Source organism: Sebastes fasciatus, chromosome 17, assembly GCF_043250625.1.
Source record: "Sebastes fasciatus isolate fSebFas1 chromosome 17, fSebFas1.pri, whole genome shotgun sequence".
NCBI lineage: Eukaryota > Metazoa > Chordata > Actinopteri > Perciformes > Sebastidae > Sebastes > Sebastes fasciatus.
In genome coordinates this window covers 14,261,002-14,276,087 of record NC_133811.1, presented here as the reverse complement: position 1 = coordinate 14,276,087, position 15,086 = coordinate 14,261,002, and the positions used below count along the sequence as shown (strand labels likewise).

The window sequence follows — 15,086 nt, the reverse complement described above, 5'->3', positions numbered from 1 at the left end:
ACCTCTCTGTCTATAGTGCCTTGTTCTCACAGCTGATGGACACAGCAGAGCCGTGGTTCTCCAGCTACGAGAGGGAAGTGAGGAAGGTCAGTTTGATCTGAAGAACTGCTTTTGACTTTGTAATTACAGTAATTGATTGTGCATTGTAACACCAGATCGTTTGATTGCGCTATAATGACTGCACAGAGGGCATGACATTATCCATGGTATGCTGACAAACGGCTATTCAAGTCATAATCCTCCAGATTTCAGTCCTGGTTGATTTGATAACACCCATGGTTACCAGGGTAACGACGAGAGTGATGTAATGCTGCAATAATACCAACACTTGAGCAGCTACCTTTTTTATTACTAACAAAACACAACATAAAAAAACTAAAAAATAAACAAAACAACACCCAATTCATACTAAAATAAACCGATTTATCATGATAAACACAAAACATCAACTTACTGTATATCAGCAGACTAGATAAATAACGACAACATTAAAGATATCAAACAAAGGAAGAAAATAATATTTTTTTTACAAAAAAGAAAAAAGAAAAGCTTGATCCTACTTGATTTATACAAATTAATTTCATTATTGTACGGAAAACCATCAACTGTCTATAAGGGTAATTACAAAGAGCAATTATTTTGTCAGCAGTACATTAGAGGATATTCTGGTGTATCTGTTTACAGTGGTCTGTGTCTCACCTGAAATATTTAAACTGGCATTGCGTCTTGAGTGATCACGCTGATGACGGCTTATAGCTGAAACACGTTCGTTTGTTTTTCTAGAATAAACTAAACAAGACTCTTTATCTGTGGGTGCCGGTGATTTGTTTCTTCTGTTTACAGTGCAGCCAAACAAATTCATATTGTTTTCATAGAGAAGTCGGTCAATAATAATTGCAACCGTGATCTGATCTCATGCTGTGTAAGTAGTTTCCCACACAGCAGCTGGTCTCAGTGAAGAGTTGGTTACCTTGTAGAGAAGTTGGAGCCGTGCAGCCTGTCGCGTGCTAGAAATAACTACTGTCATTGAATGATTGTGGTTACAAATACATGCGTTTCCTATGATTGCTTCACATTAAAAGCCATCCCGTGTTTTGCAAGTTGGGTGCTTTTAATTTGAACTAGCAGTAGTAGGAAATGTTGGGTTTACGTTAGCAGTAGCTTAATACAGCTCTGATATTCCTGTAGGACAGTGAACAGTAGACATACATGTCCTGTGAGTCCTTCATGCTTCGGTAGGCAATTTGAATCCTGCATGAGAATTATGGGTGTAAGAAAATATTGAAAAAATCGGATATTGCAATATTATGTTAAGTGATACTGTATGGGGCTGTGGTTAGCACTGTGGTTAGCACTGGCGCCTCACAGCTAGAGGGTTGCAGGTTCGAATCCGGCTTGGGACCCTTCTGTGTGGAGTTTGCATGTTCTCCCCGTGTTAGCGTGGGTTTTCTCCGGGTACTCCGGTTTTCCCACAGTCCAAAGACATGCAGGTTAATTGTGGACTCTAAATTGCCCGTAGGTGTGAGTGTGAGCGTGAATGGTTGTCTGTCTCTATGTGTCAGCCCTGCGATGGACTGGCGACCTGTCCAGGGTGTACCCTGCCTTCGCCCAATGTCGGCTGGGATCGGCTCCAGCCCCCCCGCGACCCCTAACGGGATAAGCGGTTGCAGATGGATGGATGGATGGTGATACTGTATGAATTTTTAATTTACATGCAAAGATTAATTCAGTCAGTACTTTAGTTCATTTGCGAAGATATGCGCCCTCTCAGAGTATGATGTTGGATGTTACAGGGACTGTGATAAATGCAAATGTAGTGCCCACTGTTCTGATTGCATAAAAAAAGTAAACTTATTTTACTCAAATTGTATGCATACGGTGGTGTGTTCTTTATACTATGGCAGTTTTCCTAAAATTAGATTAAAAAAATCGCAATATATCGCACAGCCCTAATGAGAATGGCGGACTCCGCCACTAACAATCTAAACTACTACACAGTGAGGTAATTACAGAGTGTAAATACATTGAGTGGCTATTGCTGAAAAATGCTGACCATAAATCAAAAATGGGATTTGATTTCATAAAAATTACACAAAGGGTTTGTAACTTTTAATGAATGTTCCAATATTTAAATAGAACAAACTGCACATTATGGCTTAAAGTAAACTTTTGTTCAAACTCCTAAAAAGAAACCCTGTATTTGCTCCTTTTCAACATATCCAGTAAATGTTGATCATATGGACACAGATTCTGCTATGAATGTTTGTTTACATATTGATATGCTAATTGCATAATGAACTACTGCTCCAGGGTAAGGAAGAGATGCTGACCAGCATCCCGTTCGCACGGCCCCAGGACTCGGGGCCATCCGTTGCCATAGTAACTAAAGTCAACCGCATCCAGGACCAGCTGGTGAAGAAGCACGACATTGAACTGCACATGCACGTCAACCGGCTGGAGATCGCCCCGCAAATCTACGGCATGTCAGTATTTACACTTGTACTTCAGTTATATTTTGACATTCAGCTGTGTACAATGCACAAATACAGTTACCCTGTATCTCTCTCTCTCTCTCTCTCTCTCTCTCTCTCTGTCTGTCTGTCCTGCAGCCGGTGGGTACGTCTGCTGTTCGGCCGTGAGTTCCCGCTCCAGGACCTGCTGGTGGTGTGGGACGCCCTGTTTGCTGACAGCATCACTCTGGACCTGGTGGACTACATCTTCGTGGCCATGCTGCTCTACATCCGAGACGCTCGTACGCTCCATTTATTACTGGAATAATCCAATAATGTGTTGTCTTTGTAGCATGTCATTTCATAAGAAACACTTAACTGGAAGAAGGTGATTTACTCCACCTCATTTAATCAGATGGAGTCATATTACTTAGTTTAAATAGAATACAGTAGATCTTCGCTGCCACACTAGATGCTTAAGCTCTAATGTCGGAAAACATCGTCCCTGCTTAAGTGTCTTTAACTAAGACATTGAATCCCTGCTGCTATTGAACCGATGCCAAGGAACCAAATGCTGTGTGCATTTCAATCAATCTGCACTTTCAACTTCATGCCTGAGCAGTGAGTGCTGTTACAGCTACTGTAAAAAGTGTCCTTGGAACAAAGAGGAAGCTGTTCATCAGAGAGGTGCTTTCCTGAAGGGTAACACTGAAAGTAGAAGAACTGCAAAGATTGATGGGAACGCTTAGAGAAAGTCATTTTTGACACACTTGATTGTGCGCTGGATGTAGTGTGCTGCAGCTGTGATCAGGACTAGTTGCTCAGTGCTTGCCAAGTTTCATAGTATGGCAGCATAGTGCTGTTCGCCTGTGGCTCAGAGGCTATAACGGGTCGTTGTTTAATCATAAGGTTGGCGGTTTGATCCCTTGCTCCACCTGTCCGCATGTCGAAGTGTCCTTGAGCTCCCCGGTCGCTTTACAGCAGCCCACTGCTCCGAAATGTTCAGGATGGCTTAAATGCAGAAGCCAAATTTTGTGTATGTATCTATGTGACGAGTAAAGTTAAAGTTTTAGTTCTTTTTTTTTTTCTTGTTTTCTTGTTTTTCTTGTTTTTCTTGTTTTTTTGGAAGTCGGATTGCAATCTCTAATACGTGAGTGTCCATTTAGCGTGTTTAAGCATGACACAGAGTGCTCTCAGATTTTTAACTAATTCTGAATGTTGTCACAATTTGACACATATTAATAACATACTATATTTGAATAAATTCTGATGTTAGATTTACATTATAATCAGTGCACAGCATCAGTAATACTGCATTTGTTATTCTGTCTGTTTCAGTCATTGCTAGCAACTTCCAGACCTGCCTGGGCCTGCTAATGCACTACCCTCCATTAGGAGACATCAACTCCCTTCTGCAAAAGGCTCTATTCCTCCGAGATCCCAAAGTAAGCAAACAACCACACTAGCATAAGTAACTGGATTATTATTATTGTACTGTTATTACTGTGCTGATTTTGTTTCCAAAATCAACAGCTATGTGGTTTACTGTTTCTTACAATTCAATTTCCCAGAAAGTCTCGTTGTACTTCATTATGCCTGACCGGTCACAAGTTAAAATGGAGAAGAGAAAGTGAGAGTTACTCAGTTCAGTTAAGGGGACATACTGTTCAACAGAATAATTTCTCTAGGTAGGAGAAGATTTGCAGAAGTGAAACACACACAAAACACTGAGCGGAAATCCTCGGAGCAGCATCACGTAGTGTAGACCAAACAGTCTTATTGCACTGTGAAAAAATGGTGTGAGTTAAAATTGGCTGCAAATGTTTCAGTGCCTCACACTTCAGTGGTTACACATTAGTGAGTTTACTGTAAATAGATGGAGCACAGGTGCAGGCAATGAACCGGTTAATTTGGTTAATAAGAAAGAGGAAGCTGCACAGATACAGTACATACTGTACATGTTAAATACTTCCATATTCTGGGTGTAATTTATGAATACAGCTTTTTAAATCTTGTTAAGAACCTGCAACATTTAAATAATATTAGAGATAAAGTTCCATTCGCTTGATGGTTTTACGCCGCGCACACAGCGGCACAGACAGTAAGGTCACAGCCATATACACACAATTGTGGTAGCTGCAGCACACAGAACAGTCACACACACACATGTCGTTGGTGTGGAAGTTCTTCAGCGTGAATGAAGAACAAAATAAGCCATGGAGATAAAAACGTAAAAACATTTGGGACGACTTTCAGATTGTTTGAGTGAGAGTGATTAATAGTCAATGTTTTATTATGAACATGCAATTGGATTTCAATTTTACATGAAAGAAAAGTTACAAAAATGTTTGTGTACGTAGTCAATTAAAGTTCTTAGAAAGAAAATCAGAATTGGCAGATCAGATTTTTAAAAAATTGGCCAAGAAAATTGCAATCGGTGCATCTCTATTTTTACTATTTTACCCATAATGCCTTACAAATAGGAAGCAGACAGTGACCTGAAAATGAGAAGTAGCAAATTATGCAGGACTCACTGCTCACTACAGTAGGAAAACACAGCTACCTTAAAAAAAATGTTCTCCCCAATTACAGTGGTATATATCTGAGTGTAAATATAAATCAATTTACACTCTTGGTGAAGAAATCGTCTATCAACACTGATATGTGTCACTCTCAGCGCTACAGAAGGTCTGTTCTGCTGCACTGTCTTGTAGAGTGTTTCACAGGTTGGAGTTTATTCAATACCGACCATGAAATTGACACAAAAACAGACTAAAGGCGGTACAAATGGCGAGTCTGAACATGAAGAAATGTTATTGCCTAATTATAGTCGCTGCTTCCTATTACACTGGTGTAATTATTATGTTGTAATCTTAGACAGTTGTGACTGAAAGACGGTGAGAGTGAAAACAAGACTCTGTGTTGGCACCTTGAAAACTACCTTGGTTAATGTGAAAATATGCTAAAGTGCAAAAATATGTATTCAGTAGGTCGCAGCGTAGATGATTGTCTTTTTTTTTGCCATATCTTGCAGCTGTCAGCATATTTTTCCTGTCACATACGCACTTTGTTGCTCTCTCTCCCAGTCACACACACACTAAATCAGAGGCCTTGTTTTCTGTCACTCTGTCTTACTCCTCACACACAGAAGGATCCCATTCTTCCCTTTACCTTTGTATGAAAACCAGCTGTTGTTGTGTGTGTATGTTAAAGGGATAGTTCAGGTGTTATGAAGTGGGGTTGTGAGGTACTTATTCATAGTCAGTGTATTACCTACAGTAGATGACGGTCGGCACGCCCCAGCTTGGAGAAGCAGACAGGAGTTACCGCACAGAAGCAAAGCAATGTACTGCTGTGGACGGGGCCGGCAGCAAAACGGATTTTAGCCACCTAAAAGAAAGGCTCACCTAAAATAATCAATATCAGTTTAAACGTACGCTGTATTTTAAGAATATTTTCACTGGTTTACCTTGCCATGAGACAGGTATACAGTCTATGTTTCCAACATGGATCTGAAGCTGTTCTCTCTCGCCAAAGCAACCAGACTCCATTCAAATAAACAGTCATTTTACTTCTCAGAACACGGGAGTCGCTGGTCTTCCGCTGCCTCGATCAAACAATCCATCGATTAGTTTGTTTGTGTTATTGTGTGACTTCGAAGAATTTGAATAAACCAAATTGACACAATAAGACAAACCAACTAACCAAGACAGCGGTAGAGCAGCAACCCCTGTGTTCTGCAAGGTAAAATTACAGTTTTTTTCAATGGAGTCTGGTGGCTTTGACGAGAGCATAGATGGATACAACGGCTTTAGTTTCCCGACTCAAACGTCTGTCTCACGGCAAGATAAACTGGTGTAAATATTCTATAGATAGCGTAAACTTGAACTGATATTGATTCATTTTTTCTTCTCCAAGCTGGGGGCGTGCCGACTGCCATCTACGGTAGGCATTACACTAACTGAATAAGTATATAAATAATACATAATCCAAACTATTCCTTTAACTCTGACATTACTGCTACTTAGACCTTAGCTAACACTTCACGGTCTCGTTCCTCCTCTGAATTCACTGACCCGTACACTTAAACACAACAACTCATCTCACTCCCGTCCACCTCTCTCCTGGGATTAAAAATCCAAGAAGGTGCTGATCCAACGTGACAGTGTGTCCCCAGGTGACAGTGCGCATCACATCACAGTAACACCTGAGGGTGGGGGGGCATCATCCCTAATGTCAGGGGGGCAAGCGGGGAGCAGGAAAGATGCTCGTTGCGCATCTTTACTGACTCAGAAACATCAAGGCACTAGTATTTGCTTGTTTACGTAGTCATGCGTGCTCACACAGTGGCAGATCTGCACAGATTTTAGGTAACCATGTTTACTCTGTTTATCACGCACACCAGAGACATCTTTTTTTAAATTTGCTAACAAAAACATATTTATTCTGTCCCTTCTTTTTATAGAACTATCCACGACCTGTCAACTACCAGTTTCAGCAGAACCTGGATTACTACAAAACAAGGGGAGCTGACCTGATGAACAAGACACGGTAAAACACGCACACAACTGTTCTTCTCTCTAAGATCAAAACTTGTGGTGTCCTTTTAAATGTATCTGAAATCACTATGGTTGGATTTCACTTTGGGTATGACACACTCATCCCGCTGTAGACCATGAAATTGGCTGTTAAAAAGTTTGTAGTTTCATTAGGGCTGTCAATCGATGAAAATATTTAATCACGATTAATAGTATGATTGTCCATCACGTTTAATCGCAAATTAATCAAATTTATCTGTTCAAAATGTACCTTAAAGGGAGATTTGTCAAGTATTTAATACTCTTATCAACATGGGAGTGGGTAAATATGCTTGCTTTATGCAAATGTCTGTATACATCTATTATACAAAACAATGATACATATTGTCCAGAAACCCTCACAGGTACTGCATTTAGCATAAAAAATATGCTCAAATCATAACATGACAAACTGCAGCCCAACAGGCAACAACAGCTGTCAGTGTGTCAGTGTGCTGACTTGATTATGACTTGCCCCAAACTGCATGTGATTATCATAAAGTGGGCATGTCTGTAAAGGGGAGACTCGTGGGTACCCATAGAACCCATTTTCATTCACATACCTTGAGGTCAGAGGTCAAGGGACCCCTTTGAAAAAGGCCATGACAGTCTGGAGCGTTATTTAGCCTCCTTTGCAACAAGCTAGCTTCCTTAGGTTTTCTAGTTTCATATGATGCCAGTTTTTTCACTCTAGCTTTAAAACTGAGCCCGCTACAACCTAAAAATCACAAGTTGCGTTAAAGACCTTAGTGGCATTAAAACAAATTTGCCTTAACGCATTATTATTGCGTTAACTTTGACAGTTTCATCCTTCACAGAGAACAGAGGTGTCTTTTTTTCTTGAATTCACAACAGATTTCAATATTCATCACTTTTCACATCAAAACAGTACCAAATTGTGGCTTAATACACTGCTCAAACTGCTTCTATAACGGTTCTCTTGCAGCGTCGGTTTGCGTGCATTGACTAGCCTGATGAATCCGCCTTGAGCTTATTTGTTAGCCTGAATTCCTGAATGTTTCTCAGGCATGTCGCTCAGTTTCTTTGTCAATAAAGGGAACACCATTCTCAAGGTACTCTGGTCTTAACACCCAATCTTAAACTCGCTTTCATTTCATTTCATTTCAGTATGAAAATCATTTTCCAGAGGCTTGAAATTTGCATGAGATTGGCCGTCTATCACAGTGGACACTTTATTTTTTATGTCAAAGTTATCGTGCATAAGAATCTAGTTGCAAGTAGGAGCTGCTTTGAAAACTGGTCTTGTTAGCAGATACAATAATAGAGGGATCAGTTTCACATGACTTTTTTGCTGTTTGCGTTTTCTTTGTTGAGAATAATAATAAGTATCCACCACTTAAAGGTCTAAAGCATTCAAAACCACAGGTATTGTTCTGTCTGTAAGCTTTTGTTTTTCCTTATTCACTTCAACGTACTTTTTTCTTTCCAGCTCGGGTTCCAGTACAAAAGCTGCTCCCCTTAACATCAACAAGGTCTCCAGCAGCCTGCTGAGCTTCGGCAGAAAGCTCATCGCTCCGGCAATATCTACCGGGTCTGGTGGCGTCTCGCCAATCAACTGCGAGGTACACTCCTCCTCTTCCTCCTCGTCAACTTCCCCCGCATCGGCGCCCGTGCCCACCATACCTCACCCATTGGCTGAGCCCCCGTCAGGCCCCGCCCCGCCGCAGACCCAGACCCATGCCCAGAGTCAGCACTACCGCCTGCTCAAGTCCGAGAGCATGCCTGTCCACCTCAGCAAAGGTGAGCAGTAAGACACACACATTTGCATTTTTCTTGGCTGTTGTGTAATTTGTGGATTATTTGCATGTGCAGATTATCTGAATATCTGCAGACGTTGGTTTGTGTGGGTGTGGCAGCATCAGCTTTGACTCTCCTGTCTGTTAGATGTAGTTTCAGGTGGAGTCTCAGGTGGAGTCTCTCAGGTCTCTCTCCCAGCCCAGACTCACACTGACACACAAGGTAACTGCTACCATGGCAACCGCTTGTGTGAGACGCCCTGCTGTTTGTCCATGCTTTGTGTTGCTGCCGTTGCATGTCTGCACACAAAGTTTGTCATTCACTGTTCCTGCTGCTTAATCAGCAGCTAGTCAGGTACATGTTACAGTATATGGGCATCAGTGTCCAGAGCATGTAATGGTAAACTTTGACCAGCAGAGGGAGATCACAGCTTGCCACATCACTGGAAATTAAACTGATAGCATAAACATTATGGATGTGTTGTGGCATCTGCTGTCAGCATTTCAAGCTTGTCATGTGTGTGTGTGCTTCGTTTATAAGTCACCTTGGCTGTAAATGCTGTTGTTATATTTGTTGTCATGTGTTTGCAAGTTTGCTTGCTTTCTTTACAAAAAAAAAGTGCAAGAGAGGAACATGGTTTTCCTCTTGTCCTTCTATGGAAGCTTTGAATATTTTTTAGTTATAATCAATTCATAAATGTTAAAAAAAATTTTTTTTTAAATTGATTAAATAAATTTGCATTTAAATGATTCATTAAGGAACATCATTCACAGACCAGCAGCAGGAGCTCTGATTGGTCTGTCTCTACACATGACTCCCGCTAACATAAAACAGCTGGCCAATCGGAGCTCCTGCTGCCGCTCTGTGGGTTGGACCTCGTTTTTTAGGTGGCACACTCCTTACACATCTTTAAATTTAATTATTTCTAAACAGCAGGAGACAAAAAAATTTAAAAAGTAAGTCTAAAAAGTTCAATTAATTTAATTATTCCATTTTAAAATGCAGTTATTAATGCATCATTTAAATGCAAATGTAATTAATCCATTTACTCTTGCTTTTTTGTATTTAACAATTTCTTTAATAATTTAAGTCTATAATTATACCAATTACTGCACGATCGAAGCTTTATATTATTCTCGTACCCTTCTACTTCTTCATTTAAAATGAAATTATTAGCACTCTATTGTATTAATATTTAGTCTTCTGTCCTCTCTCTTTCTGTCCCTTTCTCAGGCCAAAGCTCCAGGACAGTCAGCTCCTCTCCCAGCATAGAAAGCCTCACTGGTGGACGGCCTCACTCCACCGCCTCCCCGCCTCTTCCCCCATCCAGAGGGAGTGATGTGAGCACTTCCTCTCCGCCCCTCTCCGCCACCAAGAAAGAGTCCTTCTTCAACATCACTCGTTCTCGCTCCCACAGCAAGACCATGGGCAAGAAGGAGTCGGTGAGCTGTTCGACCTGCTGTCTGCTCTCATAAACTTACGTTTTATTTCGCAGAGACTTTCTACATGTCTTTGTGTTTGTCTCACTTCTTCATCTTCTCTCACGCTTACAACCCTCATCTGTGGGTTTCTTGTCCCTCTCTTTGCCCTCTGTTACCAAGTTCAGATTTACTCTTCTCCTCTTTTATTGTCTCTTTCTGACGTGCCTTTCTATGTGTGTGTGTGTGTGTGTGTGTGTGTGTGTGTGTGTGTGTGTTATCAACAGGAGGAGGACCTGGAAGCCCAGGTATCATTCCTGCAAGGCCAGATCAACGACCTGGAGGCCATGAGCAAATACTGTGCCAAGATGATGAACAATCACATCTGTGAGTTCCCCCTAGAAACATACACCAGCAACATGTTCATTTTCATCTAAAACATTAGTTAAAATTCTAAAGATGTTGAACAATTTTCCTTGTTTTTTAAAAAGAAAATGAGACTTTGTGTGTCTGAAATACTTTAATCCAGCATTTTATTTAAATAAACATATTTACATATGAATTTGACTGAATGGAGACAAATGCCTGTATTTTATGCTTAAATGTATTCTTTAATTTATATAAGATTGACTTTATTGTCCACATCAGTGGACATTTGTCTTTGGCTTCTCCCAGATACAGCAAAAGTACATCCAATACACATAACACAACACACCGTTAAAAGCATACAAATATACAGTATACAATATACAATAGTGCAAACGGGCAGGTAGCAGTAAATTAGCTATTATTGTAAATATAAATGTATTATTTAATTTTATATATGTTAATTTCACTTAATTCTTATTTTCTTTGGTCTTTATATAAGTTTTTGCTGTGTATTTGTTTATTTAGGTGTTTTTATCCATGTTGGTATAGCGCATTGTATTTTAAGCAAGAAATTAGTGCACATGCTTTAGACACTACATTTTTTGCTCGATTGTTGGACTACAAAATGCATTACATTTTTGACCGAATACTGTGCTTACTGTGTGCACTAGGGAGAAAATAGGAAGTTTATGGGATGCAGCTCAAGGTTTCAAAACACGTTTTCAATTTGTTACAATAATTCATTCAACTGATAAGGGAATTTTGTCGATGGTTGTATAGCTTAGAGGGTGACTGCTTACTGTGTCTCCACAGGTAAAATCCAGGAAGTGATTCTCCAAGAACACCTGGAGAAAGAGGATGAGGTCCTGGTGTCACTGGCTGGACTCAAACAGGTGAGTCTGAGCGTGTGTGCATTAATGTTTGTGACATGCTTTTGTAATTATACTCTTTACAGGTGCATCTTCTCTGTTTGTCTGTATCATTGACGTGTTTCCCCGTATCCTGTCAGATCAAAGACATCCTTAAGGGGGCGCTGCGCTTCAACCAAAGCCAGCTGGAGGCCGAGGAGAACGAGGAGATCGCCATCGCTGACGATCACTATACCATCACAGCAGCCGCTGAAACTGCTCTGAGAGCCAACAATCACCACAGTGACCACCAGCAACTAGGAGACATCAGGCGGAGCCGGGACTCTGATCTAGAGGGGAGCGTGAGCACGAATGAGAAGGAAGAGGAGAAGGAAGAGGAGAAGGAAGAGGAGAAGGAAGAGGAGAAGGAAGAGGAGGAGCAGGCGATTACCCCACCTGAAGAACAGGTTAGTTGTCGATCATTCCTCTTTTAGGCTGCTGGAATTAGAGCCCTGCACTGTCAGCACCTGTATCGGTATTGATTACAACTCTCCGTTCAAAGAGGATCAGTTTTCAGCTGTTTGGTCTAATTGTTTGACCTTTTGATCCAGTGTTCAGTATCTTTAACAAATTGTACCGTGTGCAAAAATGTTCCACTGTTTATACCAAAATTATATTCTTTGCAGGATTAGGCTGCTAAAGCTGTACATTAGGAATGAATCAAACCCAGAATTATGCTGCATTATACAGCAACTGTTAAATACTTAGTCACATGCAATTGAATAGATGGAGATGTAGGGTCAAACAAACAGCAGACGGTGGTTACACAGCCTTGATTTATGTACACATGAAAAAAAGTCATAGTATAGTATGTCAAAAAAGGGTAAAAAAAAATCATAGTATGTCCAAAAAAGCCATGAAAGTCATAGTAAAGTATGTTGAAAAAAGAGTAAAAAAAAATCATAGTATATAGAAAAAAAAGAGTAAGAAAAACATAGTATAGTACGTCGAAAAATAAGTCATAGTATAGACTTTGTGGTTAGGTTTAGGCAACAAAACTGGGTTCAATAGCTTTGTTGGCTGCTGACACCTGGGTACTAATTAAATCAGCCATAATTTAAAGTGAGAGGGCAGAACATTTGCTAACACAAGAAAAAGACAACCCGTCCCATCTTTTGTGTGTAGGTGGCGTCATCCCTCGGCTCGGAGGGTAAGAACTGGGACGACTACATCCTCGTGTGCCAGGACGTAGACCTGACGGCCGCTGATGGAGGAGGAGGAGGAGGAGGAAAGCCTGCAGCCGAGCGTACCCCTCCGATCAGGCGAGGGCGAGGCTTGGTGCGAATGGAGCCTGAGGGTGCAGCCGGGACCTTCCATGACCCCCTGATGGCCGCCATCACCTCGGGCTCTTCCAGCCCAGACGAGGGCTCCACCCATAGCAAGGACTCTGACTTCACCATCGTCAACCCAAACGACCTGTGAACAAGCCAATCACCCTTCCTCTTATACTTGTATCATATCCCATTCAGAGGATGTGATTAAAGAAAAAAAAAAAAACTGACTTGGGATCAGAGGGTGGAATCTTCAGTTTTTGGTGGAGCGCCGCCAGAGCTGCTGTTGGCTAAAAAATTGCACATGTGGACTGTGACACTTCCAGTCACAAATACCCTATACTCTGTCTCTTTACCTGTCATCTGTGCCACTTCAGTCCTGTCTAAGCTGATGCTGTATGCTATCTCATTTACCTAATGCCTGTCTCCTCATCATGTTAGGTCCCGTCACTCATGATATTTAATTGTAGCACCCAGCTCTACACAGAGAGGGCGCCATTGAACTGCTTACCCTGTCACTACATGATTACTCTGAAGAGTTGGACCTCAAACTGCAATTTCTATATGGGGGAGGACTCTCTCCTCTCAAGCTTACTGTAATGATTGGGAGCGTGCTACTCTGATTCGTCTGAATGTGGAGATCTGGCCATACTTCTGCCTGTGTTATGTCTGTATATGTCTATGTCCTTAACGAGGAAGCTCTCTTCTCTGATACGCAAAGGAAAGAAGGATGATGTCCTCTTGCCAGTTATCGAGGGCAGCTTTCTCCCCCTCCTAAACCAGTGCCTCTGACCATTATTATTCACTCAACCAAACAAAACCTGACTCTGTGATCTTATTCTTTTTGTTAGATTTTTTTTTTTTTTTTTTTTAAGAAAATATTTTTAACCCTTAGTTTAGTTTCCTGGATGAAAAATTATTAAATTATGGAATAAGTCTTTTTTCCCCCCCTTCTTGTTTTTTTTAATTGATTCCAATGTGGACATTTTAATGTGGTAATTTACAGTTTTCATTTCTCACATTATATCTGAGTTTTTCTCATGTCCTGTGGAAACCATGTAAAGCAGCACACACAAAGAATGTCCCTCTAGCTGCCCATTCAGCATAATTAACTCAAGACCAATAAAATGGCATTGCTCTTGCTACACATTGAAGTTATTGTACTTCTTTGGGAATGCTGTTCTTGCTTTTAAGACGATCGGAGTATCAGGGCTACGCAGTTGGTACTATATTTCAGTACTACTGTCAAAGAAAATGTGGAAGGTGTTGACGTTCAGATTTCACTCTTGACCTTGGACAAACAGCATTTGAGAAAACATTTCCTCAACAAAGTCTATTCCCTTGCTGTGTGCCAGTTTGTCATGGAATTATAGATTTTCTTTTTTTTAGGCCAACATGGATAATAGGTCCTTAAAATGCTCAGAAAGAAGAGTCTACAGTCATGCTAACAACTCTTCTGTAATTGGGCACAGTGGTGCTTTGAGCTTAATGCTAAGGTTTGCATGCTCACAACAACAACAACAACGACAACGCTGATATAATGTTTACTATATTCACCATTTTGGATTAGTGTTAGTATTTGCTAACTAGCAGTAAATCAGAAGGCTTAAGACTGCTATCATTTTTTTTTCAACATACTATAATATGACTTATGGCATACTGTATGATGACTTTTGTAAGATGTTTTTCGACATGTTACAATGACTTTTTTTGACATACTATACTAGGATTTTTTTGTCTTTCGACATTTTTTGACATTTTTATAACTTGTTTCGACATACTGTACTGTCTTTTTGACAAACTATACTAAGACTGTTTTATCGCTTTTGACATACTGTACTGACTTTTTTATCACGTCTTTCGACATATACTATGTCTTTTTTCAACATACTATGCATTTTTTCCTTAAATTTTTCGACATACTATATTATCACTTTTTTCATAAAGTTTTTCAACTAACTACTATGACTTTTTTTCATAAAATGTTTTGACTTACTATACTATGACTTTTTCGACATACTGTACTATACTATGACCTTTTTCCAGTGAATTTTTCGACTTACTATACTATGACTTTTTTTATACAATTTTTCGCCTTACTATACAATGAGTTTCTTTCAAGAATATTTTCTACATACGATACAATGACTGTTTTTCATGAAATTTTTCGACATACTATACTATGACATTTTTTCATAAAATCTTTTGACATACTATACTATGACTTTTTTTGATGACATTTTTGGACATACTATTCTATGCCTTTTTATATAAAATCTTTCAACATACTATACTATGACTTTTTTTCCATTAACTTTTTTGACTTACTATACTA

At 40.1% G+C, this 15,086-nt stretch overlaps 1 protein-coding gene across 4 annotated transcripts in view; it reads left to right on the top strand.

Annotated features, from left to right (window-relative positions):
• The window catches only part of tbc1d5 (TBC1 domain family, member 5), a 29,534-nt gene extending 15,629 nt beyond the window's left edge, over positions 1 to 13,905 (top strand). The window contains exons 12-24 of one of the 4 annotated variants that reach the window (XM_074612733.1): positions 17 to 86; positions 2,311 to 2,483; positions 2,610 to 2,752; positions 3,789 to 3,895; positions 6,916 to 7,001; positions 8,478 to 8,788; positions 8,933 to 9,007; positions 10,019 to 10,227; positions 10,491 to 10,590; positions 11,386 to 11,465; positions 11,582 to 11,821; positions 11,858 to 11,887; positions 12,606 to 13,905. In XM_074612733.1, the coding sequence (XP_074468834.1) occupies positions 17 to 86; positions 2,311 to 2,483; positions 2,610 to 2,752; positions 3,789 to 3,895; positions 6,916 to 7,001; positions 8,478 to 8,788; positions 8,933 to 9,007; positions 10,019 to 10,227; positions 10,491 to 10,590; positions 11,386 to 11,465; positions 11,582 to 11,821; positions 11,858 to 11,887; positions 12,606 to 12,902 (1,921 nt within the window). In that variant the 3' untranslated portion in view covers positions 12,903 to 13,905. Of the gene's footprint in view, positions 1 to 16; positions 87 to 2,310; positions 2,484 to 2,609; positions 2,753 to 3,788; positions 3,896 to 6,915; positions 7,002 to 8,477; positions 8,789 to 8,932; positions 9,008 to 10,018; positions 10,228 to 10,490; positions 10,591 to 11,385; positions 11,466 to 11,581; positions 11,888 to 12,605 lie in introns of all 4 variants that reach the window. The other 3 variants (XM_074612731.1, XM_074612730.1, XM_074612734.1) reach the window with 3 other exon arrangements.
• Positions 13,906 to 15,086: the final 1,181 nt, after the last annotated feature.